The sequence below is a fragment of the Ambystoma mexicanum genome, chromosome 12 (genome assembly GCF_040938575.1).
Source record: "Ambystoma mexicanum isolate Mex_15411 chromosome 12, UKY_AmexF1_1, whole genome shotgun sequence".
Lineage (NCBI taxonomy): Eukaryota > Metazoa > Chordata > Amphibia > Caudata > Ambystomatidae > Ambystoma > Ambystoma mexicanum.
In genome coordinates, this window is record NC_090936.1 from 680,631,630 (window position 1) to 680,658,094 (window position 26,465).

General features: G+C 43.6%; 1 protein-coding gene across 8 annotated transcripts in view; it reads left to right on the forward strand.

Annotated features, from left to right (window-relative positions):
- The window catches only part of KIF21A (kinesin family member 21A), a 2,335,619-nt gene that overhangs the window by 2,235,729 nt on the left and 73,425 nt on the right, over positions 1–26,465 (forward strand). For all 8 annotated transcript variants that reach the window (XM_069629214.1, XM_069629217.1, XM_069629219.1 and 5 more), the window contains one exon: positions 20,788–20,987. In XM_069629214.1, coding sequence (XP_069485315.1) covers positions 20,788–20,987 — 200 coding nt within the window. The remainder of the gene's footprint in view (positions 1–20,787; positions 20,988–26,465) is intronic.

A 26,465-nucleotide genomic window follows, 5' to 3' on the forward strand; every position in this document is an offset into this window, starting at 1 on the left:
AGCCCCTCCTCTCCGACTTCCAAGGCTTCCAAGACTTCCATGAACGAAGAGCCCAGCGACAGCACTAAAACAACCAAGATAAGTGAAGTAAGTTACTGCGCTGTGAGAGATGTGGGCGCTGCGAGGGTGGGGGCTGAAAGAGGAACCCTAAAGTTGGTGGAGCACAAAGAAAGTCGTGGCAGTCGTGGCAGTCCCAGCAGCACTATGGCCGATCCTGATGAAGTGGGCGTTGCAGTCTGTGATGTAATTATGCACATGCACATGAGCCCCCCCACTTCCTTACTTCCTCAATGAAAGGCGATCGATATTGCCCGCAAGCTCTAACGCGCCTAGCCATAGTGCCTCCCAACGTGAACATGTATCCCAAAAGGTCTCTGCCCAGAATGAATGTGAATTTAACCCAACACTCACAAGGACAGAGTCGACCTCGACGGCGCTGGCTACCAACCTGGTGGTACTTACAGAGGACGAGAATAGCTGCAACGACCTGGTGGTGATTGAGGGGGGAGGGGCGGAGCTCGCTGACGATATAGAGATACAGAAATGGTCAGCAAATAGCCAGCATCAGCCCCCTGAGTCCATGAAACTGGATGAGAAAGTAAAAGACAAGCGCTTGGCAGTCCACAGTGATTGTTCGAGCCTGCAAAATAACTTGGTGTACATTGCGAAAGAACTGTCAGGAGTGCATGGTAAAGACTTAATCACTTTGAAACTAATGGCATGGAAGACTGTTGTAAGAGTGGGCAAAACAGCCTCTGCCAAAGCTAAAGCAGCGATCCAAAGCCATCTAAGAGCAGAAGATGGAAGCCCCGTCACAAAGGCGAGTGGCAGTAGTAAACAGCCCCACCTTTTGCCACATTTGCATCCGGGCCGGGACCAAAAGAAATGCAGCGCTCCTGCCCGGTTGATTGGTGGGAAAGACTGTGGTCTACGAAGCAATGCCCGACAAATACCAAAGCTTGGCATTAACGCCACAGGGCAACAAGAATTGGCGTGAAAGCAACTTAAGTTTGTCCCCCCAGCCGCCTCATCCTGACCAGTCCTCAAATGAGCCTGCCACTCCAATGGAATCATCAGGGATGTGGACTTGGACTGCCATAATAGCCCGCTACACGCACCTTTATACGAGAAAACTGCTGACGTATTTTGTATGAATTTACAAAGCGAAAAGATAGGCTCCAATGCAACTCAATCGCGATAGCCGATCAGGTGATTGGTGAGCTGTTACAAATGAATGCAAAGTTTGCACTTCCGAGGACGGACAAGAGCACTCCACCCTTGGCTCAGGCGAACAATCCTGAAAGAACGCTGATATGTCCAGCATGAGTCAGTTAGCCTTGGGGACATGAAAGCCTGAACGTTGACACGAAATGACACCAGCTCTGAGAGCGAATTCTGTCATTCGCAGAAACGAGCTAAAGGAACTGAGCATGAAGATAAACAAGTACAAAAAGCCCTCAATAAGCAACAGATTGAGGCATCACGACGCCTCCTGCTGGAATCAACATCACCTGCAACATCAACAGAATCTGACTCCGAAAGTGCAACTCCCTGTAATCGGAAAGACAAAGTAAGATACCGCCAGTCTAGAAAGGCACGGGATGGGCCTGTGACAAGTGCCACAATAATTGAAAAAGTGGTCAATAGTTTACGACCAAAGTTAATGTCAGCAACGACGATAGCAGTGGCACCCTTAACAAAATTGTATGAACAGCTACATTTATCTTGCAAGGACCAAAATACCCTGATCGCCCTACTCAATTCAAAAATTATAAAATTTGAAGCTAATTTGTCAGAAATGGCTTCTCAAAATCAAATGATGCATCTATCAATATCTATCTTGAAAGAAGCCCTAAAAAACAATGTGGAAGATGAACGCCTTTTTGCAGAAGTCACAAGGCAAGCTCTGAACATCTTAAACAAGGAACAAAATCAAAGAGTCACACCACGCAGTAACCAGGGATCAGGTGAATTAGGCCGGGTGCCTCAACTACCGATCCAGATCGATTTTACAACAGATGGCCAATGTGCGGAGACCAAATCATGCTCAGGACCTTCAAAACTTAAAATCAAGTGAAGCAAGAGACTTGAGGCTAAGGGTGCCGGACACCGAATAAGACTTACTGACCGCAATTGCAACAATGAGAAGAAGACAGCTCAGAGTGATGACCGGCGTTGTACAACTAGCGCGAAGGCAGATGAGAAAGCGCCAGAGAACAACCGAACGATAAATGATGGTTCATTGGAGACAGTCGTGATGCCACTTATTCCTCCAGATTGTGAGGCAACTTACCCCTCAGAGAATGATACCACTCCTTCCACAAAGCAAATGTCACTTTCAACAGCCCTAACGCCCAAGGGCGCAGAGCAAGGAAAGGCAAAGGAAAAATCTTAGCCGAAGTCGTCATCAAATAACAGTAAGTCGAATGAGCAGGATTGGTACGAGATCTTTGAAAAATCAGAGGCCTCAAGTCGCTCTAAAGAAAACAAAAAGGTCGAAGCAAGGCAAATGCAAATGTAAAACAAAAAACATGGTTACTCCAAAAAACAAAAATGCAAAAAATGTATTGAATTTCTTTAGAAACATAAAAGTGTTAAATGTTACAATTAATAACGCTGATACAAATAGGGAAGCAATTACAAGGAGCATTGCCGAAGAGCAAAAGAAAAATAGCTCCTCAAAAACAAATGAATCCCCTTCGAAAACTGGAATAGACAAAGTGGTTGTCGAGAGTAGTGACGAAGAAGGCGTCATCGCAGAACTGATCAACTTGTCAACATACAGCATGCCTGATGAGAACTTTGATGAAACAAAAGCCTGCAAATACGGCCAGATTGAAACAGATGCCGAGAAGGAGCCCCAAAAAGAGATGGCTTCCTCGAAAGAAGGAAAATCTTCCAGAAGAGTAATACGAATCATAGAATCGCCTGAAAAACCTAGAGAGCTCGATCCAGGCGAATCCATGGGCTCCAGTGCGGAGGAGAAAACATTCTACACAATCGAAGATAAATTAAAGCGAAGTCTTTTGGAAAAATGAACTGGTGACGAATAAGATCTCTCAAAATCAAGTCTCCAACTCTAAACCAATGAGCGAAAAGTCACCGCATGAAGACTGTGCACAAGCTCGAACGAGAGTCAAAGTGTCAGCCCAAGGGAAATCTGATACACTCAAGCAGATAACTGAAGTAAGACCCAGGGCATCTGGCCAAGACGCCGAAATGCAGCAAGTGAAGACAGCAAGCCTAAGCTACAGACTTTTGATCGAAAGAATAGAGGTGAAAAAACACAATTCCCCGATAAATAGAAAGTTGATATTTCAGCTCTTTTATGCAATCGCAGCATTAAGGGCGATTCAAAGCGCAGAAATCAAAAGGGTGGAACTCATTGACAAATCTGGGCAAGCAAGAACATTGCTGCACATTGACTCATTAAAAATGTGAAGCAAGTCATGATGTGCGAAAGTATGCTAATGAATGAGGGCTTTCAGATATACAAAGTCGACAACGCCTTACCCCACTCTATCACAACGGCAGTTACCCAGCAAGCTACACAAATGAAATTAAAATCGGCCAATGCAGAACCAATCAAGACCTGGCTGACTGAAGTTGGGAATATAAAACCAACCAGGACCAAGGCAATCATAATGAGGATTGGAAAAGAAAATAAATCAAAATTACTGTTGTAAATTCACAGGCACCCTCCTCCGCAAATGGAATATCAAAACAAGGGACAAAGAATAGCGAAGATGAAGGAAGCTGGAACTAGCTTGCAAATGCCATAAATTGTACCCACGAAAGCTAATACCAAGACACTAGTAATCAAGTTGTATTGGCAACCTGGAACAGTCGAGGATTTGCCCATTTGATAGATCGGCCGACTGATGAGCTCCGAACCTGTGATGTGATATATGCTTTCAAGAGACCTGGTTGTCCAACTACCCCTGCATAGAAGGCTATGAGGTTGCGATGAATCCTGCTGTGCTGCAAAAGAAAGGGCGTCCGATGTCTGGCCAACTAATTTTAGTAAAGCGACAGAGTGGGTACAGTATCAAAATAAACCAGAATCACTCCCCTCATATTCAATATGCAAAGTTGGAAGCTGCCGTTATGACAACCCACACGATAAAAGAGGTGCATATCTTTAATGTATACTGGAATCACCTAGAGCCAAAACAAGGAAACCTCATGAAAGAACTATTAGACCTTGTCGACTGCGTGTTATCAGATACTGCAGCCCCTAATATAGTGATATATGGAGACCTCAACATAAAACTCCAAATAAGTCAGATAATATGAAAGCTTCAAGGAAAGAGTCAAAATCTCAACATCTATGGTTAGACGAAATGAATGATTGATCAATGAACATGATGAATGGGAATACGAGTGGTGACATGCCCCCAGTTGAGACCTGGGAGAGGGGCACCCAAATGTCGATACTGTATTAGTTTTTTATATCGGAGGCAATGTCAGCAGAGATCACTAAGCTAAAAGTCATAAAGACACCACAAAGTGACCATAACTTAGTGAGGCTCATCTGGAAACAACCAAAAATTCAAATAAAGCAAGTCTGGACGCAAGATCTATCGTTCGAGCCAGATGTTACGCTTGACTGGCTCCCACAGGGGTGTCGAGCAGAACTGGACAGCCACGGTCTCCACCAACGTGATGCGTAGTGCAGAGATGACTGACTGGACTGGTCCACCTAGCTTCGTCTGCTTGACCCGTAGAAGTAGTCTCCTAAAGACGGGGAAAGGGAATTAGCCACCCGTGGATTTGAGTATTAACACCTCACTGCGTCCCCACTTATCACTCTGACATTCCCTTTCACAAAGCTCACCTTATAGTTTTGTATGATGAGCTCTCCATCCTGCGAAGAATGCAGGGGCGCGTTGATGGCCAGTTACTTCACTGGCTTGAGGATATTGGAAGAGTTCTGGACAAATCTTGGCTCCAAACCTCCAGGCGAAAGGCCGTAAGTATATAGTTCTAATGAGTTCAAAATGTCCGAATAATCACTCTTGTCCAATTCCTTGTTTCTTTTGCAGCTTAGACCCAAAAGATGATCGTCTTGTGGCAGCTGAAAGCGTTCAGGTAAGAGTCTGTGTTTTGTAACACTGTCCGGTAAATGATGCCAAGGTTTAACTCGCTGCTTTCTCTTTTCTTGCAGGTGCAGCGTAGGAAGATTTGGCGTGCTGGTGGATAATACCTCCTGCGGTAAAATCAGGTAAGCATATGGTGGCAAGAGATTGTCCTTTTTTGTTCCCTTGGCTCACCTTGTTGTTTTCTTGTCCCCCTTAGGTGCTGGAATGCGGCAACCAGGTGATGGAGACAGCACCAGATCGTAGAGATGCTGCGAGGAACGGTGAGTATGGCGCGGCGCTGCTGCTGGCGATGCAACGCGTTTAAAATGAAGTCTGTTTCTGGTTCGAAGATGCGCTGAATCCAAAATCAGGTAAGAAATCCAGTAAAGTTCTTGTTCTAACCTTTCTTCTTCTTTCCCTTCTTTCTAGGCGCTCTGGACTCGAGGCGGGCGTGGTGGAATGCTGGATGCTGACTGCAGAAACGGTGAGCGTTACGCTGCTGGATGCAGAATAACGCAAAGCATGTGCTGCTCTTCGGGCGTGGTTTAAATAGCCTTCAAAGTAGTCCCAGGTAAGTATTCCTCCACAGCCATACCCAAGTAACAAAATAGTCCCTAAGATAAAATAGTCCCTTCAAGCCTCACATGGGCTTGGCTGCTTGGATCCCTTGAAGCATGGTCTGCATCAGGTAAGTTTTAACATATGAGCCTGGCGCCTGTGGCGCCAGGACTGATGCCCCATATGATCCTGTACCCAGATAACCCCTAACAGGGGTTGCTGGGTTTGCTCCAGGTAACATGATGCCTGCTTCTGAGGTTGATGGACTTGGTCTGGATGCCCGGGGGGTAGGCATCATGACACCAGACAATAATTGCCTGCGAATGAACAACCAAGATATAACTTCTTTAGTTGACTTAATTAGACCTCTGCCTGGCACAAGCAAGGAATATGTGAAGGAACATAGAGAATTTATGGAAATGTACATGGTTAAAAGAACAGGTCCATGGAAACCACAATTCAAGAAACATAAATTCAACGAACAAGTGGCTTGAAAGAAAAGAGAACTAAGGAAAAATTACAGGAGAATAAGAAGAGACAACCAAGGAAATCAAAGAATAAGAGCAATAAAATACACATACAAAAATTGGCTAAAATCATTCAGAACAATAATGGAGCAAAACGATGCCGAAGCCCTCCTTAAGACATTATCGCAAAGGAACTCGCAAGGTTTTGAGAGTTGATTAATGATCTTGAAAATCCCTCAAATACAATGATGACAAACATGGTTAATGAAAATCAGTGGGTGGAACATTATAGTCAACTTTTTGAGAAGAAAATGACATACAAATCCCACTATTACAACCGTTGGATCTAACATTTGAACTGGAGGACATCAAGAATTGCATCCAAAACCATAGTAGCTCGCGGACAGCCGGGACAGATGGTCTTTCAAACCACAGGCTGAAAAATAACATCGACGAATGGTCTGAGTTGTGTAACATCTTATTCCAAAATATAATTCAGGAAGCGAGAATACCTGCCACGTGGAAGGAAGGCATTATATATATATCTAAGAAAGGGTGCCGAACAGATCCAACAAACTATTGGCCGATAGCTCTGTTAGACGTGGTGGGAAAATATTTTCAAGCCTATTATTAGACCAATTATCTGCCTGGGTAAAATCTGAAAAAGCAATGGACGAAAGACCAACTGGTTTCGTAAAAGGCATTGGGTGCAGCTTGAAGCTATTTTTGCTTAATATTCTAAAAATAGATGCCATCAGTACAGGTCGGAACATCTGTCTGGCATTCATCGACCTAGCCCACACCTTCGATGGCGTGGATCGAGAAATCTTATGGTCGAAATTAGCAACAAGAGGATGCCCAGCAAGTTTAATCTTGGCAATAAAAGAAATGTACTCGCAAACAAAGGTGAGGATTTGCCTAGATAATAATGGTCATCTCTCCGAGGCAATTCCAACGGCACGTGGTGTAAAACAAGGGTGCCCCCCCTGGGTGCAACCTTATTCAACTTCTACATCTCAGAAGTCGGAGCTGCTTTAGACGAAGTAAGATCTTCACCACCAAAGCTGAATGGCACGTAAACCAGCTGGATACTATATGAGGATGATATAGTTATTCTAAATCTGACCCCAATAAGGTTGCAACATAAATTAAACTGCTCTGAAGTCTTACACAGAGGGAATTGGTTTGGAAATTAACTCTGTGAAAACAGAGATCCTGGTCCTCAAAAACCTGAAAGGAAGGTCCACTAAAAAGAGAACATTTTCGATGGACCTTGGGAGCAGAACAGCTAAAGCAAGTAGACTGCTGTAAGTACCTGGGAACATACATCAACTCAAGTATCAGAGACAAACCCATGGTAACTAAAGTGTTAAGTAAATGTAAACAACTGACAGCACAAGCCACCCTAATACAACGGAGATATGGGAAATTCTCATATAAGCCGGTGATAAACTTCTATAAGAGCAAGGTAGTACCTGTGCTAACCTTTGGGTCAGAAAGCATGTTTGGCTGCTCTAATCAGATCTGGTCACGATGAGAAGGAATGTTTTGGAAGCAAGTTCTTTAAATTCCCCAGGCAGTAGCTGTGTTTTATATGAAATGAGCATGCCGACCTTGAACGCCAGAATAACATGGAAGATGTTAACCTTGTTCTGCAAAACGATTGGAAAGTCAACACCACAATTTGACATATTTTCTGAGCATGGACTAAAGAGTAACCATTCATCCCTTCAAAAACTGAGAAATAAATGCAGAGAAATCCTGCGCCATCTAGGATCCGAGGAAAAAATGCTAATAGCCAATCCGAATAAGGTAAAAAAGAAAGTGCTCGAACAGGACTGGATTAAGACTTCTGACAAGAGAAGGTCCCACAAATGCATGGGAAACACGCCAGCCAAAGCAAAAAGATTCAACGGGATACCTCAATATATGGAGGTGTTCCCGTGCAAGTCCTTAAGGAGAAACTATCTGAAATTCATGCTAAATCTTTGAGACAAGAAAAATACAAAATTATAAAAGGTGCCTGTTAGCAATTGACACCATATGCCGGTTCTGCCGAAAAGAAGAAGAAACATTGAAATATTTGATTCTATTCTGTCCAAAACTAAAAACACAAAGAACCAAATATCTGGCATATAGCGCTGAGGAATGGTGGTCCCGAATGCACAATAGTATGAACAAAAAACTGACGATTGCACTAACGTTATTTCTGAAACAACTAGAAAGTAAATTGTTAGAAGTACCATAATGAATGACTTGCAACAATCAAGTAGCACAACCAGCAGCCATGCCATCAAAGAGGGAGGTGAAGGGCAATTGTGAAATTGAAAGCAAGATGGGTAAAAATAGATTTGTAAATGTAGTATATTTTTAAGGTTTAATGTGTTTTTTTTGTTTTGGTTTGGTTCTTGTTTTTTTTTTGTTGATTTTATGGCTTTGCTTGCTTTTTTTTCAAAAGTTTGTAATAAACTAAATGAAAAAGAAAAAAAAATGTCCCATTCGGGTGTTTTGGTCTACAACAACTAGACACACATTATGTTTAACAGTACCTCTGATCCTCAGTAACTGAGTTCCTTATCCTCGTCCCAGTACCATTTGCATTATGGATATTGAAGTCCATAGTGGGGTTGGCACTTTGAGATTTAGTTAAGTTTTAACTGCCTGGTGAACTGATAATTGTCAGATTTAGGGGATTTGTAAAAGGTTTGGGATTTAACACTGGGGCCAGGCACTCCACCTAATAGAAAATCATGACAATTAGTGGGTTGCACTTTTAATTCCTGAACCCCGAAGGCACAAAACTTATGTTGTTTAGATGACTTTTTGTAACATATTCTTTGGGTAGTTTTATAGTAGGAACTTGTGCAATGACAACATGCCATTAAGTATTTGGGAATGATATGACCTTCATCTTCACAAGAAGATGAATACTGTGTCTTTCCTAAAGGATTCACCACTTCCCCCTGATAGCCATCTCCTCCCATGTGTTCCTCTCTCATGTATTTGTATTTGCATTTGTATTTTTTTTATTTATATAGCGCACCTGGCCCAAGGGCATCTGGGCCCATATCTTAGGTTACAGTCACAGCATCAATATACATAAACATGTCATAGGTTACATTAAGGGCATAGAGATAAAATGACAAACATACTGTACATGGTGAAATATATACAAGAAAGTTACAGGTATTTAAAGTGTTGCAATCAGGTTAAGGCAGTTACAGTGAATGAACTGGTCCTTGTATTCGGGTTACATTAAGGGATTGCTTGGGTCTTGGGCCATGAGCCAAGATTTGGCTTTGTTCTTGAAGACTGAGAACGAGGGTTCTAGTCTAAGTGAGGTAGGTATAGAGTTCCATAGTTTGGAAATGAGCACCGGGACACTGGCCCCAACAGATTTTTGTAATTTGAATCTGGGTTTGGAGAGGCAGTGGGTTTGGGCTGTTCTTTGTGGCTGGTTTGAAATTTGCAGTGAGAATCGGGTGGCCAGGTAGAGGGGAGCATTATTGGTCAAGCATTTGTGTGTGAGGTCAGGGCTTTAAGGGAGACTCTTTGAGCAACAGAAAGCCAGTGCAGGTTGCGTCAGGTGTCTGAGATGTGTTGGTTCCTGGGGATGTTCAGGGTAGCTCCGATGGCATTATTTTGAATGACCTGAAGCTTGCTGATGTTGCGTTGGCTAGTCCCGAGGTAAAGGGCATTGCAATAGTCTACCTTAGACATAATTAGAGTTCTAGCAAGCGTAATGCAGTTAGTTGAAGTGATAAATGGCCGGCAAGCAGTGATGAGTTTGCATGTGTACGCAGATGCTAAGGTCACTGCATTAGTTTGTCTCATGAGGGATAAGGAAGAGTCAAGGTAGATACTTAACGTTTTGGTGTCATTAGTCACCTTCATAGTATTGCCATCGATGACAAAGGATTTGAATGTAGGGCCTAGTTTGCTCAATCGATTGGGGGAGCCCAGAATGAGGAGCTATGTCTTATCATTAAGACAGAGCTCATGTTGGGCCATCCAAGACTGGATGTTCATATAAACATTGTTTAAGGCTTTGGTGTCAGCTCTGTGGTTGCACGAGATAGGGATGAGTATCTCAGTGTCATCGGCGTAATTCGTGTAGGTGACACCCAGATGGTCGAGTATATCAAAGAGCGGTTTTGTGAACACATTGTAGAGCGTGGGTGAAACACAAGAACCTTGTGGAACGCCGCAGACAACTGGAGCGGGGTGAGCTGAGGTGAACGGAGAGAAGACCCTCGTGGATCTGTTGGCCAGGAAAGATTTGATCCATGTGGTGGCTTTATCAGAGAAGTGGGCTGCCACTTTGAGATGGAGACCTAGGATTTGGTGGTTCACCAAATCTGAAGCAGCCGATAGGTCCAGTAGTAAGAGGAGGGCGGTCTTGCCATTGTCTTTTAGGTCCTCAATTTTGGTTTTTAAGTCTTGCAAGGCTGTTTCTGTTCCATGCTTGGGGAGAAAACCAGACTGTCTCAGACCAAGGAGATTATTGCGTTCCAAGTAGTCATGGGTCTGAAGGTAGGCAGATCGATCTAAGATTTTTAGCGGAACGGCACGGTTGTGATGGGTCTGAAGTTAGTGGGTATATTTGGGTCTAGCAAAGGCTTTTTGAGAAGGGGGATAACCCATGCATCCTTCAGGTTGTCTGGCACAGTGCCTGTGCTGAAAGACACGTTAATTAGCGCTGTGATGAAAGGAGCTAGCTCATGAGACCTCTTTTATAATGGGAGCTGAGCAAGTGTCGCCCTGGCAGTTGGAAGGTTTGAGTTTACTGATGATGTTCTCGACCTCAGGGATGGTTACAGGTGAGAAACTGAAAAGTAGAAGAGTGAGTGGAGTGTGGTGGGTTGTATCCAGGTGGGGGGTTAGGTAGAGCGCTGGGCTGGAGGGTGCTTTTTTTGGCATTGATTTTGGCCTGTAGCGTAGCAATTTTATGAAGGAGTGCTTTTTGTATGTTTGAGCACCAAGAGCTGTCTTTGCTACATGAGTCAGGTGGGGTGTGCAAGGTGTTTCAAGATCTTTAAGAATCTTGAAGAGCTTTTTGGTGTTCGACTCAGCTTGCAAAATACATTTGTTGTCGGTCTCCTTTTTGGCTAGGAAGATTGCCTTTTTATAGTTGTGACGCTATGATGAGGCTATCCTTGTTTGTATCCGTAGGGTGACTTTTCCAACGGGCTTCCTTGTTTATTTTTTCTTTGAGTAAGGCCCTCAACTGTGGTGTGAACCACGAATTCAGGTGAGCGCGTGGTTTAGCTTTCCTAGATTTAATGGGGGCAATAGTGTCCATAGCTTTAAGAATCGTAGCATTATAGGTATCAACTAAGGTCATAGGTGATAGGACCGATAACGAAGAGCCGAAAAATAAAAGGATTGAATCAAAAGGATTGAAAGTCAAAGTTTTGACATCTGGTAGAAAACATGTAAAAAGTCATTTGGTCGAAACAAAAGGGTTGAAGGTTAAACAACATAGTACTTGAAAACTCAATCGATAAAGGGTTAAAACAATAGGTAGGAACAACGAGTAAAGAACCTTGTGTATAGAGCATATGCACAGGTGACGGTTGAAAACAAACTGTTAGTGTGTGAGAGAAGGTGACTAGGAAACACCAGCTGACACGAAAAACGAATTACGTGACTGAAATCATCAGGTAAGCAAAACGCATCAAACTGATGAAATAATAGTGAGAGACACACAATAGAGTCAGCAAGCAATAATTAACGATAAATTTCACTATTTCAGATTCATGCTGAGTGCGAAAATTGAGTACATAAAATCTCAAATCACTAATCCCAATTAGTATACGAAGGTTACACCTATAATAGAGAAATGGCACGTAAAGAATCCACTTACTGGAAATGTACCGAATATAGAAAAATAAAGTGTACGGGAAGAGCGATCACAGAAGGTGAAAATATAAGATCTACAGGAGAACACAACCATATGCCTGACACTACTGCGATAATAATTAGAAAGTCGATAAATGAAATTAAAAGAAATGCAGAAGAAAATCGTAATGAAGCAAGTAGCTCCATAGTGAACAACATATATGGAAAAATTCTGCTCCATGTAAGGGCATAGATGCCGAACACAAAACTACTAAAAAGAATCATAAATAGACAAAAACAACAGAAAGAAAACCTGCCGATGGCACCACAAACATATATTGATGTAAATGTACCAGATATTTTGCAAAAAACTGAAAATGAGGGAACAATTTCTGTTTGCAACATTGGAGATTAAAGATGAGAAAATATTGATTTTTACTACTGATACTAATTTATCACCTTTAGGAAATTCATCGATATGCACGGAGATGCAACGTTTACATCATGTCCAGAACCCTTTTATCAATTTTATAGCATTCATGGTACAATCAATGGAACAGTAATACCTTTAATTTATGTGTTAATGCAAGGCAAAACCGAAGAACTATACAGGTGTGTATTTATGATAATCAAGGAATCAATACCAGATAAAACACTGAATACAATAATCATGGACTTTGAGCAAGGACAACTGAAAGTCTTTCAAACAACATACCCAAACACATACAAGGATGTTTTTTTTTTCATTTCGGACAATCAATATGGAGAAAAATACAAAAGTTAGGCCTAAGAACAAAATACATTGAAAACAGTGAATTTCAGCACCAAATGAAACAAATATATGCATTGGCATTTGTACAAGAGGACAAAGTGATTACATATTATGAGACATTGATTGCAACACCATATTTCACAATAAATGAGGACGAATTAGCTGATTTGATGGATTATTTAGAAAACACATGGATAGGACAACTGACAAGAAAAGGAACAAGGAGAAGAGCAAAATACCCAATTACAATTTGGAACTGTTACCGAGCGGTAAAGGAAAACTGGACAAGAATGAACAATCTTCAGGAAGGTTGGCATAGCAAAATAAACAAAGAATTCAATGTAAATAACGCCAACTTGTGGCATTTCCTAAAACATCTTAAAATGGAGCAAACAACACAAGAAATAAAAATCGCACAAACAATTTCGCTGGAAAATACAAAAAAAAAAATACAGGGATTATCAAGAGAGTATAACAAGCATAATGAACAATTCAATGGAACAAATGCAGTATTTAGAAGCCATATCTTATAACTTGAAATGTTAAAATGAACAAACACACACTCACCCAAATCGCCGAATCTGCAATCCAAATAAAGTACAGAAATCCACGAAATACAAAATGAACCAATCCGTAGCATCAAAAGTCCATAATCCGAAATCCATCAAAAAGTAAAATTAAATCCACTCCAGCCAAAAAAAAAAAGGAAATCCATTCAGAAAAAATCCAAGTGATCAGGAATCGTAAATCCAAATGAAGCATCCATCCAAACGTAGAAAAAATCCATTCCCTGATGAAAAAAACTGTCCGAAAAGCCATCTCTGTAGAAAATAAAAACGCTCCAGGATGAAAAAAAGCAAATCCATTAATAAAATCGAGAGCGCGTATGCATATGAACCCGTCCAAACAATAAGAACTCGTAAAATGGCGACCACGCAAGAATGCGTAAATGTGGGATGTTGGACGCTTGACTATAAACAAAAGTTGAATAATAATAATAGAATAAGTAAACCAACACCGCCATCTACAGTTTGAAAAGTATACCAGTTGGAAATGTTTAAAAAAGATGAAATGTTTTATTTATTTTAAAAAATTGCAAATATTATTTATATATTATCTAGAAGATATTTATACAGTTTATAATATAACAAATACATTACAAAACAGTATTAAAATAAACTCATACACTACACTCAGTATTACATCAATGTTAAAATAAAACCATTATTACCACAAAACCAATGAGTATCTCTATTATTATTATTATTAGATATAGTGTTCGAAAATGATTCTCAAAAATGTCTATTCGAAACTAAGGTTATTAGTACAAAAGTATCCTCAACTATTGCATTCGATCCTTTGGTTTTCGATCCTTTGACTAGACACCATAATATACATGTGAGCATATGGTACATTTTGTGTTGTAACAGGTTTGGCTGTAGATCATGTGCATCACGACCACACTGTTGTGCAACATCTTCTACTTCATCATCTTCATCCTCACCTGGTGGTGGCTGGTCCAGGTCAGGTGGCAGGGATACGTTGCGCCGGATGCAAATGTTGTGCAGCATGGCACATACTGAAATGATCTTGGCCACCTTCTCAGGCCCGTAAATGAGTGCGTCAACTGACCTGCTGAGGCAGCAAAACCTTGCCTTCAACAGGCCAAAGGTCTGCTTTATGACCACACAAGTGCGTGTATGAGCATGATTGTAGTCTCTTTGATTCTCAAAAATGACTATTCGAAACTAAGGTTATTAGTACAAAAGTATCCTCAACTATTGCATTCGAGCCTTTGGTTTTCGATCCTTTGACTGGACACCATCAACTAAGACTGTAGGGTCTGAACAGGATAATAAGATCTTGTTCAGGGTGGGCAGGATGTGTGGGAGAAGATTTTCTCTAGTGATCTCTTTTATTTCTGTACAAATTGGAGGTGCTAGGTCTGGACAGGGGCGTTGCTAATTAGCTGAGATGTTGAATGTAATAGTGTGATGGACAGACCAGGCACAATGTGTGTTAATTACTGTGGTGATGTTACAGTTTAGATCTGCTAGCCAGTCAAGGATTCTTCCCTTTTCATGGGTAGGTTCAAGGCTACGATGAGTGAAGCCTGCGTCAGTGAGAGAGATAGCAAGGTCTAAGGCTTTAGTGTTGTTGGGGTCTTTTGAGGCCAAGATTGAGGTCGCCTAGTAATATTATTTGCGATTTGGCCTGGGTTTTATCAGCGAGGGTTGTTAAAATGTTATCTGCAAAGGTGGTGACAGGTCCTGGTGGCCTGTAGATGAGGTGTAGAGTAGCGGTTATGTTGTGTGAGATAGGGAGTGTCACCGATAGTTCTGCTGAGGGTATCTGTTGGTCCGGTGTGATGCGAATGGCAATCGATTTTTTTGTGGATGAAGGCAACACCACCTCCTTTCGAGTGGTTAGCATTACGATCACATCTAATGATAGTATAATCGTTAGGGATGGCTAGTGAGAGGAGGGGCCCAGATGCTGCGTGCAGCCAGGTCTCCGTGACAGCAAGGAAGCCTAGATCTTGTGGGTTAATGAGATCCGCTATATCAAGTGCGTGGGCCGTAAGGGACCTGCCGTTGATAAGGGCATCCTTGATGGTGGTATCTTTAGGAGAGTGAGGCTTGCTTGTGTTATGGTTAGGTGTGGTGTCATGAGTGGAGGTGAATGTGTCTGCAAGGGTAATGCTGTGGCATGAGGTGACCGGCAAAAGTGGAGCAATTGATGATAAGGTACAGATGATAGGATGATGAGAAACACGGGTGAATCTGGAACCTAGTTTAGAGTTTCTAGTGTGTATGGCGCCTGGTTGGTTGGGTGTGGGTTTGATCGCAAAGTGCTTGAGCCACAGAGCAGGGGTGTTTAGATAAGGGTTGAAAGGAAGTGAGGATGCTGTGGTTGTGGTCTTGATCGTGTGCAGAAGGCCTGATGGGGGGCAGTGAGCGGGCAAGCGAGGTAATAGTTTATGACTATGGTGCCCAAGGTCTAGCATGGTGAGGTAAGATAACTGACCTGAGGCAGAGCAACTGAGGTAAGTACCTAGATCAGTAGGTGTATTGTGCCAAATAGTAATGGCCGGTAACGCATTTGGGAAGGGGTTGAGCATATTGTGGGGAGCGTTAACCAGGATAACTGGCTTCCTCAGTGTCGCCCTGATGTCCGCAAGGACGGTGTGCGAGTTTATCGGAGTGGGCGGGTAAGTGAGCTAGATGGCGCTACGTGTTACTCGAGAATGGTGGTACGCACAGGGTGCATAGCAGAGTGGTGGGTACGCGGCAGCAAGAGCGATAGCGGGTAAGCGTCAGGTGAGGGCTTTCCTATGCAACGCTGGTTAGATGAGCATGGGGCAGGGTAAGACACAGTTGCCTAGTAATGATTTGTTGACGTGCAGAAAAGGGGCCACAGCAACATCTGATAAGGCAGGTAACCAAGCCACAATCGTTAAGGCATGGGTAAACAATACAACATTCGATGAGCAGGATGAGCCATGTCAACGTTCGGTAAGGCAAAGGTGAACTAAAGACAATATTCGATAGATAGGGCAATTACAAGTGTATAACACAGCTAGGCAGTAGCCGAGCAATTTAGGAAAAAGATGCCACGTGTCTGAGAGGACAGTGAGTGCATGTATTAATTACGACAAAGCAACAGTAGATAGATTATGCAATATAGAAAGGACACAGCGTGATAACACTTTGATACTTGGAGGCGCTCTTATAGGCAAAAGGAAGCGGGACAGACACTTGAGATACAGGAACAAAATTGGAAGTTCAGTCCGATCGAAGCAATTTAGAACTCAGACATAGTAAGCAAAAGTGTAAGGCATAAGATTGTGGATGAAACCGGATAGTGAAGCGGAGACATAGGCAGTAGTGAGCAATTGTTTGAATAGAGTCTGCTTACACGTGGATGCGGAAGACAAGTCAGAGGAGGATTCGGGCGGGTCTGATGCGCGAGGTGCAGGGGGACGGGCCCTGGCCTCTGGTCAGCTCTGGACAGGAGCCTTTGTTGTTCCGCCTTCGTTGGTGCCGGCTGACGCCTGCCGTTGGTTCCAGCTGCAAGATAGGTTGATCTGTAGCCAATCAGCTGACAAGGAATCGGGAAATGCACTGAAGGTGCGAAATATGTCAGGCGGCCATTTTGTAGTAGGAAACCCTTGCGGGTTGTATGGGCCACTAAATAGAGGTATGGTAAGTAGGAGTTGTAGGCAGGAACTTATGGAGCATCCGTAGACACGTTTGTCATATTGTTAATGTTGCTGCAGAGTCGCGTGCAAATTGAATGTTGCAGCTCAATCAGCTGACGGTGGTGATGAGCTTGTTAGCTTACCTCGCGATCACCGCTGTGAAAGGCTTCTCGTGTGCACTGCTCCTGCAGCGCACTGAGTGGGGAGAGCTCCTGCTCCTCGGGCAGTAGCGGCGGTATGAGGGCTCGGGACAGGAGCCTTTGTTGTTCCGCCTTCGTTGGTGCCGGCTGACGCCTGCCGGTGGGTCCAGCTGCAAGATAGGCTGATCTGTAGACAATCAGCTGACAAGGAATCAGAAAATGCACCGAAGGTACGAAATATCAGGTGGCCATTTTGTAGTAGGAAACCCTCACGGGTTGTATGGGCCACTAAATGGAGGTTTGGCAGGTAGGACTTAAAGGCAGGAACTCAGGGAGCATCCGTAGACACGTTTGTCATATTGTTAATGCTGCTGCAGAGTTGCATGCAAATGATACCACCCCCAGGGTTAGGAGCAGGTAGCGGCTGCATTCCCCATGCCACATGGGAGATATTAGGCGGGGGTTCAGTGATGACTTTGCGGGATTCATTGCAACCGGCACTCCTACACAAGAAGTAGGATGTCAAGGGGATATTGCTATGGGTGGTAATCGCTGCACACTAGAATGAATTGGCAGAAGAAGTTATATGGGTCGCATTTACTCAGAATATCAGGGGTAGGAAATATACTGCCAATAACTAACCGCGCTAAACAAAATCACCCTTCTGCATGCATCTTCTCAAATTCGGAACTAAACGCAACCATACCACAACAGCACCGCGAACCGCATGCACTTCACAACACTGAAATTGAAACAAACCACACATAATCTTGCCCAACACCACATGGCGACTACCAGCAGAAAAAACACACCTACACTTGGTGACCGATTTCTCTGAACTGAAACTGCCAATAGCACATCAAAGCTCTCTTGCTCTTTTTCCTGCTGAGTGCTACTAACATACCTGCCACCCTCCTTGTATTACTGATCCACCAGAGCGCCAAGAGACCACGCAGGTGGCAACAGTGCGTGGTATAAGAATATTTAACATAACATAAGACAGAGTGCAGAAATCGGATCTGTTTCTGCTGTGTGTACACTTTACCTGCCCTTCTACTTGGCCAACTTCTGGTAGGAGCTGCTGGTTGGGGAGAGGGGCATTTGAAGACTGAATGCTCCATATGCATGGAAGCTGGCAGGCTCCAAGGAGGCCAGCGTCCATGTTGTAACTGCTCTTTTGAAAAGAAACTTGTACTGGTGCGGTCATTGTTTTGCCATTTATGAGGGGAGATTGTTCTAGCTCTGTCCATGCTGACCATGTACCCATTTTTAGGCTTGAAAAGGCGGCATTAACTTGCCACCTTTTAACCATTTGTAAGGGAAACTTTCTCTGGCCCTGTCCGTGCAGTACCTATTTGTGAGGGAAGCTTTCAGTTACCATGCACAGGATTAAAACATTTAAGTTGAAAGCCGTAGCCAGGCATATAAAGCCACTTGCCATCTTAGTTCTCCCTATACACAGTGCACAACATTTCTTACTCTCCATGAGCCAATTTTTACCAGCCAACTGTTAATGCAAGATTTTATGCCTGACACTGCACATGGTATATCTGTTTCAGATTGGTGTTTTCACTCGGTCTGCCCATATTGTAGATGTACCAGTTAGCGAGGGAAGTTTTCTTCCCCTGTTTTCCATGTGGACATTTGTTGAAGGAAACCTGTATTACCATTGCCCATGCTGTATTTGTACCTACTTGTGAGGGAAACATGCCCTGGCCGTGTCTATTTTATACCTGATTGTGAGTGAAGGCTGCATTGACCATCCGTTCCCTTGCAATCCATCCTTGACTCTTACCATCTTTTCCAAATTCCTACTCCACCCTCACATACCCCTGGTTCTACCCTGGATCTTAGTTTCTCTTCTATTCCCATTTCCTCTTCTGTATCTCTGTTGCACCTTTTCTCCTCTGACCACTCTTTGTTCTTTTTCACTTATTCTTATGTCAGCTGCTCCCATCCCTTTCCACGACGTTTCTCCATCGTGATCTGTTCTCCAAACTCCTATTTTTCTTCTCCACTTTCTTCTCTCCTTCCCGCTACTGATTTCTTTGCTTCTCTTCTATCCTCCTATCTTTGTGCATTGCAGATACTCTTGATTTTCTCTTCCCTACTTTCCCCGTTGTTACTTCTTGCAAACCTCAGCCTTGGATGACCGCCACCCTTTGGTCTACCCGTTGCTCTTTGTGTAGGGCTGAGTGGCGGTGGCGTAAATCCAAGGCGATCTCTGATCTACATCTCATGTCTTTACCTAATTCTCTCTTTGACTCTATGCTTCTCTCTGCTAAATTAAGTTCTTACCAATCTATTTCCTTCTCTCTCTTGCAACCCCCACCTACTCCTGCCAAACCTGCATCTCTGTTCTCTCTCTGCCTCAGTTTCTTCAAAAATCTCCCTTCTTTGTTCCTCCATTATTTCATCGTCTTTGATTCCTCTCCCCACGTCTTCCTCTCCTTGGTCTCTCATGACCTCCTTCTGCCCAATCTCTGAATCTGATATCTCATCTTTTCTTTATAACCCCATCCCACCACTGCTCCTAGTTACCCTCTTCCTTTATCTCTCATCACAATGGTCTATTCTTCACTTCTCTCTCAACTTACTGCTCTGCTTAATTCCTCTTTTTTTCTTCCACTGTCCCCTCCCTCTTTTTCAAGCATGCGTCTATCTCCCCATCTTTAAAAAAAACTCTTGATCATTCCCTCCCACTCTTATTTCCACCAAATTTCACTCTTTCATGTATTTCCAAATTAATTGAATGGATTGTCTATTCACAGGTTTATAGCTTTGTTCTTCTTATTAGTCCGGCTTTGAGGACCATCGCTCTACTGAAACTGTGCTCTCCTGTTTGGTCTTGAAAGTGTCACCCCGGCATACACTGCTTTTATCTCAGACCAGCTCCCACTTTGTTACTGATTAGCTCCTAAAATTACCAGTTTCATTTGGTCATATGCCCTTTGCTGATTAACCTAGTTTCATTTACGGCACTGCAAAGGGTTCCACAGGCCCTCCTATCTCTCAAATCGCCCAGGCCTTAGCCCTCTGTATGTGGTTCTTAAAGGTCTGTTGACAAGGGTAAAAGGGAGTGTAAAAACTGAAATAAGTTTGCCATTTTGGATTCGGTATCCATGCCAATTGTTAATGCCCCCTCTTATAAAGGTTAATAAAAGCAACAATTATATTGTGCAAAGAGCACAGCTGAGCAATGCAGGTGAACTGCCAACCACGTTACCGTCCGCTCCAGTGGCCAAAAAGCAAAGCACTTGCATCATTAAAGAGGGTGGTCCACAGGAAGGACTGTGCCAGGCCCTATATGACCTGGAGTGTGGCACCTGTGTGTGTCTTTTTCGATTAACTGTCACAAAAGCAGAATTTGGCTTGACCTCAAGGGGCTGGCATCTCCCACAAGATAGTATTTGAGAGAGCCTGTAGACTAACCGTGCTGGTTTTGTCATTATGATACCATTTCCTAAATAATTCAAGATGATTTTAAGTCCCTTTCAATTTGAAACTCTGGTTTTAGCTGTTAGAGAGAGACAATTTCTTTGTGGTAAACTTTGCATAGTTTCATGAAGGAAATTAAGCTGAAATGTGAGGTATTGTTAAAATGTACCCAAACCTGCATTACCCAAAGTGCACACAGGAATGTTGTTAATAAAAAAGTACTGAAGATGATGCAATTGTATGATTAGTCTCTACCTCTTCCAACTAATGTTTTAAATTGTGTTTTCAGCAAGTTCCTAATGCGCATAGAGACTGGGTGTGTGCTCTTGCAAAGGTGCCAAACAGTCAATTTCTTCTGAGCGGCTGTAGAGGTGGAATTTTAAAACTTTGGAATGTGGATACCTTCTTACCAATAGGTGAATTAAAGGCACATGATAGCCCTATAAATGCGATCTGCACCAACTCGAGTCACACCTTTACAGCATCAGAGTAAGTATGAGGATTCTGCTATAGTTTGATGTATTATAAATTATAAAATCTGTGCATTTGTAATGTCAGTAGCTGCAAATAACACATATTAAAGCATGTTTTATTCTCTTTAGATAAAGTGCAGAATCCAGGCTGAAATTACAGTAGTGGCCCTATTCCATTCTTCTTTGTTATACTCACTGTTTACAGTTTTTTAGAAAGTCCTCAAGTTTGGAATGGAGCTCTAATTCCAGGCTTCTTTGTGATGTGTACAGAATGGTCACTATGCAGAGACATGGACAAGCTCTGCCACAGTATTCCCCAGGCGAGGCTGCCCTCTCCCCTCCCCCTGTAAAAACTCAATTAGCATTAGAGCCTTACCGTTTGGGCTCTGTTGTGACATTTACCCTGGTTAGAGGCCGTGTGTCCATTAACTGGATGCCCGCCACCTACCCTTCAATAGAGCCCACTAGTGTGGCCTCTTAAAACTTCAATAGGAATTGTCATTGTTGTAGACCTTTTAATCTGCACATTACCTCATTGTCTTTCTTCCTGTCAACAGCCCTTGCAAAATTGTGAGCATCTGCTTCAACACAGGCTGTTGCTGTCACCGTATTAGCAACATAGTGGAGCGACTACAGTATTTTGTTGATTCAGTCTGGCAATCTGGTTGTAAGATCGTACGTTGTCGCGGGGGTGCAACAGGGTTGAGAGGAAATGGACTGGACACGCTGCAGGTCACTCAGTCTGATTGCCCAACGTGATCGGTTCTTGGAGGAAGTTGAATCACATATCCCTTATCTCCACTGTGAGGAAGAATGGACCTGCAGATATTCCTTCCTCAGATAGCTACACATTCAATTCAAAGATATGTTGTCGAATAAGGGAACATTTTTGGAACTTGTGGATCAATTTGTTTGCCAAGGGTGTGGAAACAGGGTTTCCTGGTATTCCAATCTCCGTAGGAGGATCCTACACACCTTTCCCCTAATCCCCTTAATTCCCTAGGTTCTCCTAAAATGCAGAAGGACAAGTTGGAGATGATTTCTAGTAAGCCCCCATTGTTCTCTTTACTTCTGATTCCCACTCATGCAGTAGTTAGCAGTGTGTGGCCTATGGTGGATCCCTTGGAACACGTTAACCTTGCGGTCTCCCATTCTGTTGCTTGCATGACTGCGTCAGGTGGTTTAGGAATTTAAAGGTTGACTCGTAAACAAAGGATGTACTTTCGGTTTAGCTAAAGATTTCCAAGAATTCCATAGGCCTGCAAATAAGGCAGTCTCCGACGACCACTGGCGTCTTTTTTCTTCTTGGTACTTCCAGAAACTGTTATCTCCAATTGGTTGCAACCCTATGATGACCCTGGAATTCCGTAGGTATGGCTTCCTGCTGGGTCTCTCTGTGTCCACCTTAACTGGTCACTGGGCGGCAGTCCATGTATTTCAAGATTTAAGAAAAGGGGTGAGTGTGGTAGAGGTTATGGCCCAGAGTGAACCCAAGTTTATTATTATTAGGGTATTTATTGAGTGCAGACATAGCTTCGAGAAGCGATGGAGAGCTTTAAAATCGTAGGGGGAAGAGCATGATGAGGGGAGTAGTTTTGAAGATCGTAGGCCAGCAGTGCATTCTTCAGTTCCTTTATGGGATCTTCCAGTCGTCTTGGAGGGTTGCAAAAGGCACCTCTGTCCATGCTAATGACTAAAACTCTTTTCCTGTTGGCAATGACCTAGGGAAAACTGGTGCTGTTAAATCATCCTGCCTATTTACATTTCCTGTCGGACCCAGTAGATCTTAGGCCAGCTCTCGCATTTCACCCAAAGATGTCCTGTATCCTGTAGATATCATGAGGAATATGATATTGTGCTCCTGACCTTTAAAAGTTAGAGAAGGTCTTACCTAGGAATGGAATTGGATCACCATCCATGAGACCCCAAAAGGGCTATGTTAATCTGTTTCCTCTTTTGCCTTTTCTTTAAACAGCGCATAGCAAGGAAGACACAAACTGCTTGGTGCTGTGAGGGGTCAGAAATGCGAGGCGGACAACTTGTGGATGAATTCTAATGGCTTCCCTTCTTCGGAACGCATTCATCATAGTTAGTAGAGTGGACCTCTTCCTTATTTCGTGTTACACACGTAAAATCTCCTATTAAGAAAACTCAACATTAAAATCTCATTGTATTGAAATGCTCATCAGAGCCTCTCCCTTTTCCTGTCCATAGTTCATACTCACCACCATACTTTGGTGACCAAATTCTTAATTGGTGTGAGTTTCCTCAATAGGAGAAGGGACACCATTAGAATTCACTTGTTGGAGACTGAGGATACCTAGAAAGTAATAGGTCCATGGGAAGTGTCACAATATATCCCATCCAGTTTGGTTCCGTAAGATTGCATAAGGTAAACATATTATTAATATATAATCTCTGGGATACCCCCAGAGTTGAACATAAGCACTACAGAGTGACATCACCAAGCCTCAAGCGGCACACCCTTAGAAATGTGTTGGTATTATGAAAATGGAAGATGAAATTAAATTTTGCTCCTGATGAAGAGAACCTTTTTCTCGAAACGCGTCAAGCTCTATTGTTTAAAATGTTTGTGTCAAATCAACAAATGTTGAAGAAGATTTTGTAATAATTGTAAAAAAATTACGATTACTCAGTTGAATATAGACTGTACATTATTTTTGACACTGACGGAGATAGTCAAAAAATTGTTGGTGAGAAAGAACATTTCTCTGAGTAAACTATTTATGTTAAACATTGAAAAGAGTCTGGATTCTCTTTCGATCTAGAAGAAGCGTTGGGTAAAACTCTAAAACTATCTGTATGATGACAATGCACTAAATTGTTGACTGATAATTTTTCAGTAAATATAGGTGTGCACAGGACAGAGCGTCCATGAAGTATGGACATTTTGGTGGTTTAGAATTGTTGCATTGACTTTTGATACCAGAGTCCTAGATTTCTCCCTTTAACCCTTAACAAATCTTAAAATTCATCCTAGCTAAGACTGAGTTTCTTACACTTTATGTATCAATTTGGAATTTCTGAATTCAAGGTGTGCTCATCCACTCTTCTACTTTGAACCAAAGTTCAAATAACAGGAATGTTTCTCTTCTTGGTGAAATAAAAACTTTTCACTTCCTCAAAATAGCATCAATGTCATTCCCAGCCACAAACCTTTGACACAACTTCCAGTTGTCCAAGAAGAAATACCACAGTTGTTAGATTAAAGTAAATATGACTTCTGCAAATGTTAATGAAACACAGTTCTTGGTTACCACTTAGTATGTTTCTCTTTACAAGATTAGACGTCACAATAGGTATCGTTGTCAGGATAGTTTCACAGTACTTCTACTTCAACAATTCTTATTTTAAACAACTTATACAAATGTTCACCATGAGGGTCTGCTCCTTTGCCTCATGGTATTCCACCTTCAATTGTGCTACCTACTGGAGATTCAAATCTACTGACAACCAAATACACCACCACAGCTTCAGTACTTTGTGAATGTGAACAGCTTTCAGGTATGACGAGATTCACCTTCAGGTACTTCAACACTTAAAATAAGCAAAACCCTCTTCCTCTGCATATTTCTTTTCTAGAGGGGCAGCCTCTCTGCCTCTTGTTTGTCTGCAACAATGCACTACCACAGCTTCAACACTTTATAATTTTGAACTGTTTTCAGATTGTACAAGATTCACTTTCTGGTACATACACACCTTCAAATAAGCAAGGTACGGGGCGTGGCTTGGAGCCATGGCGGTTGCACAGGCTCTGTGAGTGTTCCCGGCCGGTGCCACATGTCCAACCGTAATGCCCCGGTGGAAGTGTGATTCCACTATACACCCACGGCGAATCTGAATGCTGGAACACTGCAGCAGATGGTGACTGACTCTCCACTCCCTACGATGCTGGAAATTGGAGGTTTGACGAGCCTCCAGCTAAGCAGAATGCAGTGAATGCCTGCACAAAATGGCAGGCCCCTCAACGGCTTGAATCTGTCAGCAGAAGGGACCATCGAAACAGCCTCTGACTCTCATAGAGTAATGGAACTGTGAGCCCAACAGCCTATTTGGAAGAGGGTGACTCTTCTCACCTCCGATAGCCGAAGTGTGAATGTCGGCAACATCGAGGTCGGGGGGCCACCTGTGCGCAGACCCGCAGCCTGCGCCTGGGTGTCACCACCAGCGGAGCAGACCAACCGCAGCAATTAGTCGGGTCCACACAAAACCGCCGAGGAGTCCGCCAACCTGAGGGCTCTCCGGGAAGCATAGACCTGAGATCAGAGGGTCACGGAAGACAGCTGCTTCGTAGGGCTCCCAAACCAACGCCAGCCCAGACAGAACCCAGAGCAGAGGTACCCCAAACAGCTGAAGGCGGGAGTTCGGGGCAAGGAAACCGAACTGTACGCCCGATCACATTGCAAAAGCAGTGGCAAACCTCCTTTCCAGGCCACCGAGCGAGGGGTTCTAAAGCTCCCTATACCTCACACATGGCTACAGGGTCGTAAAGACGAGCACCCACCCACCCCCACTGACATCCGGCAACCGTCCGGAGGGACTTGAGGCCCGAGGAGGCACTGGTGAAGACCATAGAGGCCTGTTCCGGACCACTGGAGAGAAGCACCACAAACCTCCGTAATGCCGGCAGATCAAGGTTAGATGGACTGTCAGCAAGTCCCGAACAACCACAGAAGGCGAGGTGGATTTGATCGCACCCCCTGGGTAACGTTCGGAGGCCAGCTGCAAGCAAAATCCTCCCACGGTCCTCAGCCTCCTCTACAAGAAGCCGCCCGGTGAGTCAAAAATCCCCAGCTTGCAGCTGGAGACCCTTGGGCCCACACAGAGATCTGGCACAGGCAGCCTGGCCACTGCTCCAACCTCCCTCAACTGCAAGCGGAGGTCACCTGGCCTGAATCCAGCTACTGGACAAACCGGAGCCTCAACAGAAGGTAAGGCGGCACCCCCCCCCCCCCCTCTACACCAATACATGAGGGCACCGGCAGCCACCTGCAAGACTGGAGTAAAAAAACACAACCCTGCAACCTCTGCTCCATCTGGGCAATGGAAGGCTCTGAGGTGCCAGATTTTAGAGGGGAGAACTCTACAACCCAGCCCAAGATATGTGCTAAACGCCAACGGGAAAGTCAGCGCCTAAAACCCAGAACAGGATCCTTCAGGCATGCTACAACACGACCAAGGGTGCCAGGGGTGGGGGGGCACCCAGGAATCCACATCTTCCCACTGGCATGGTTGAGCCTAAGCCCACTCCATATAAAAACCCACCCTCCTCGCCACTTCACGAGGGGCTCCAAGAACTGACTACGGTCTCCCGCCTATGGACAACGAAGATAGACCCCCCCCTAACAACCGAGGGGGAGGCGGCATTCATCGCAAGCCACGGGGAAGCACACGCACAGCACAGCCCGAATAGACCCTTCCCCAAGAAGGGGCACAGGGGAGAATATGCAGAATCCCTCCTATCACAAATTCC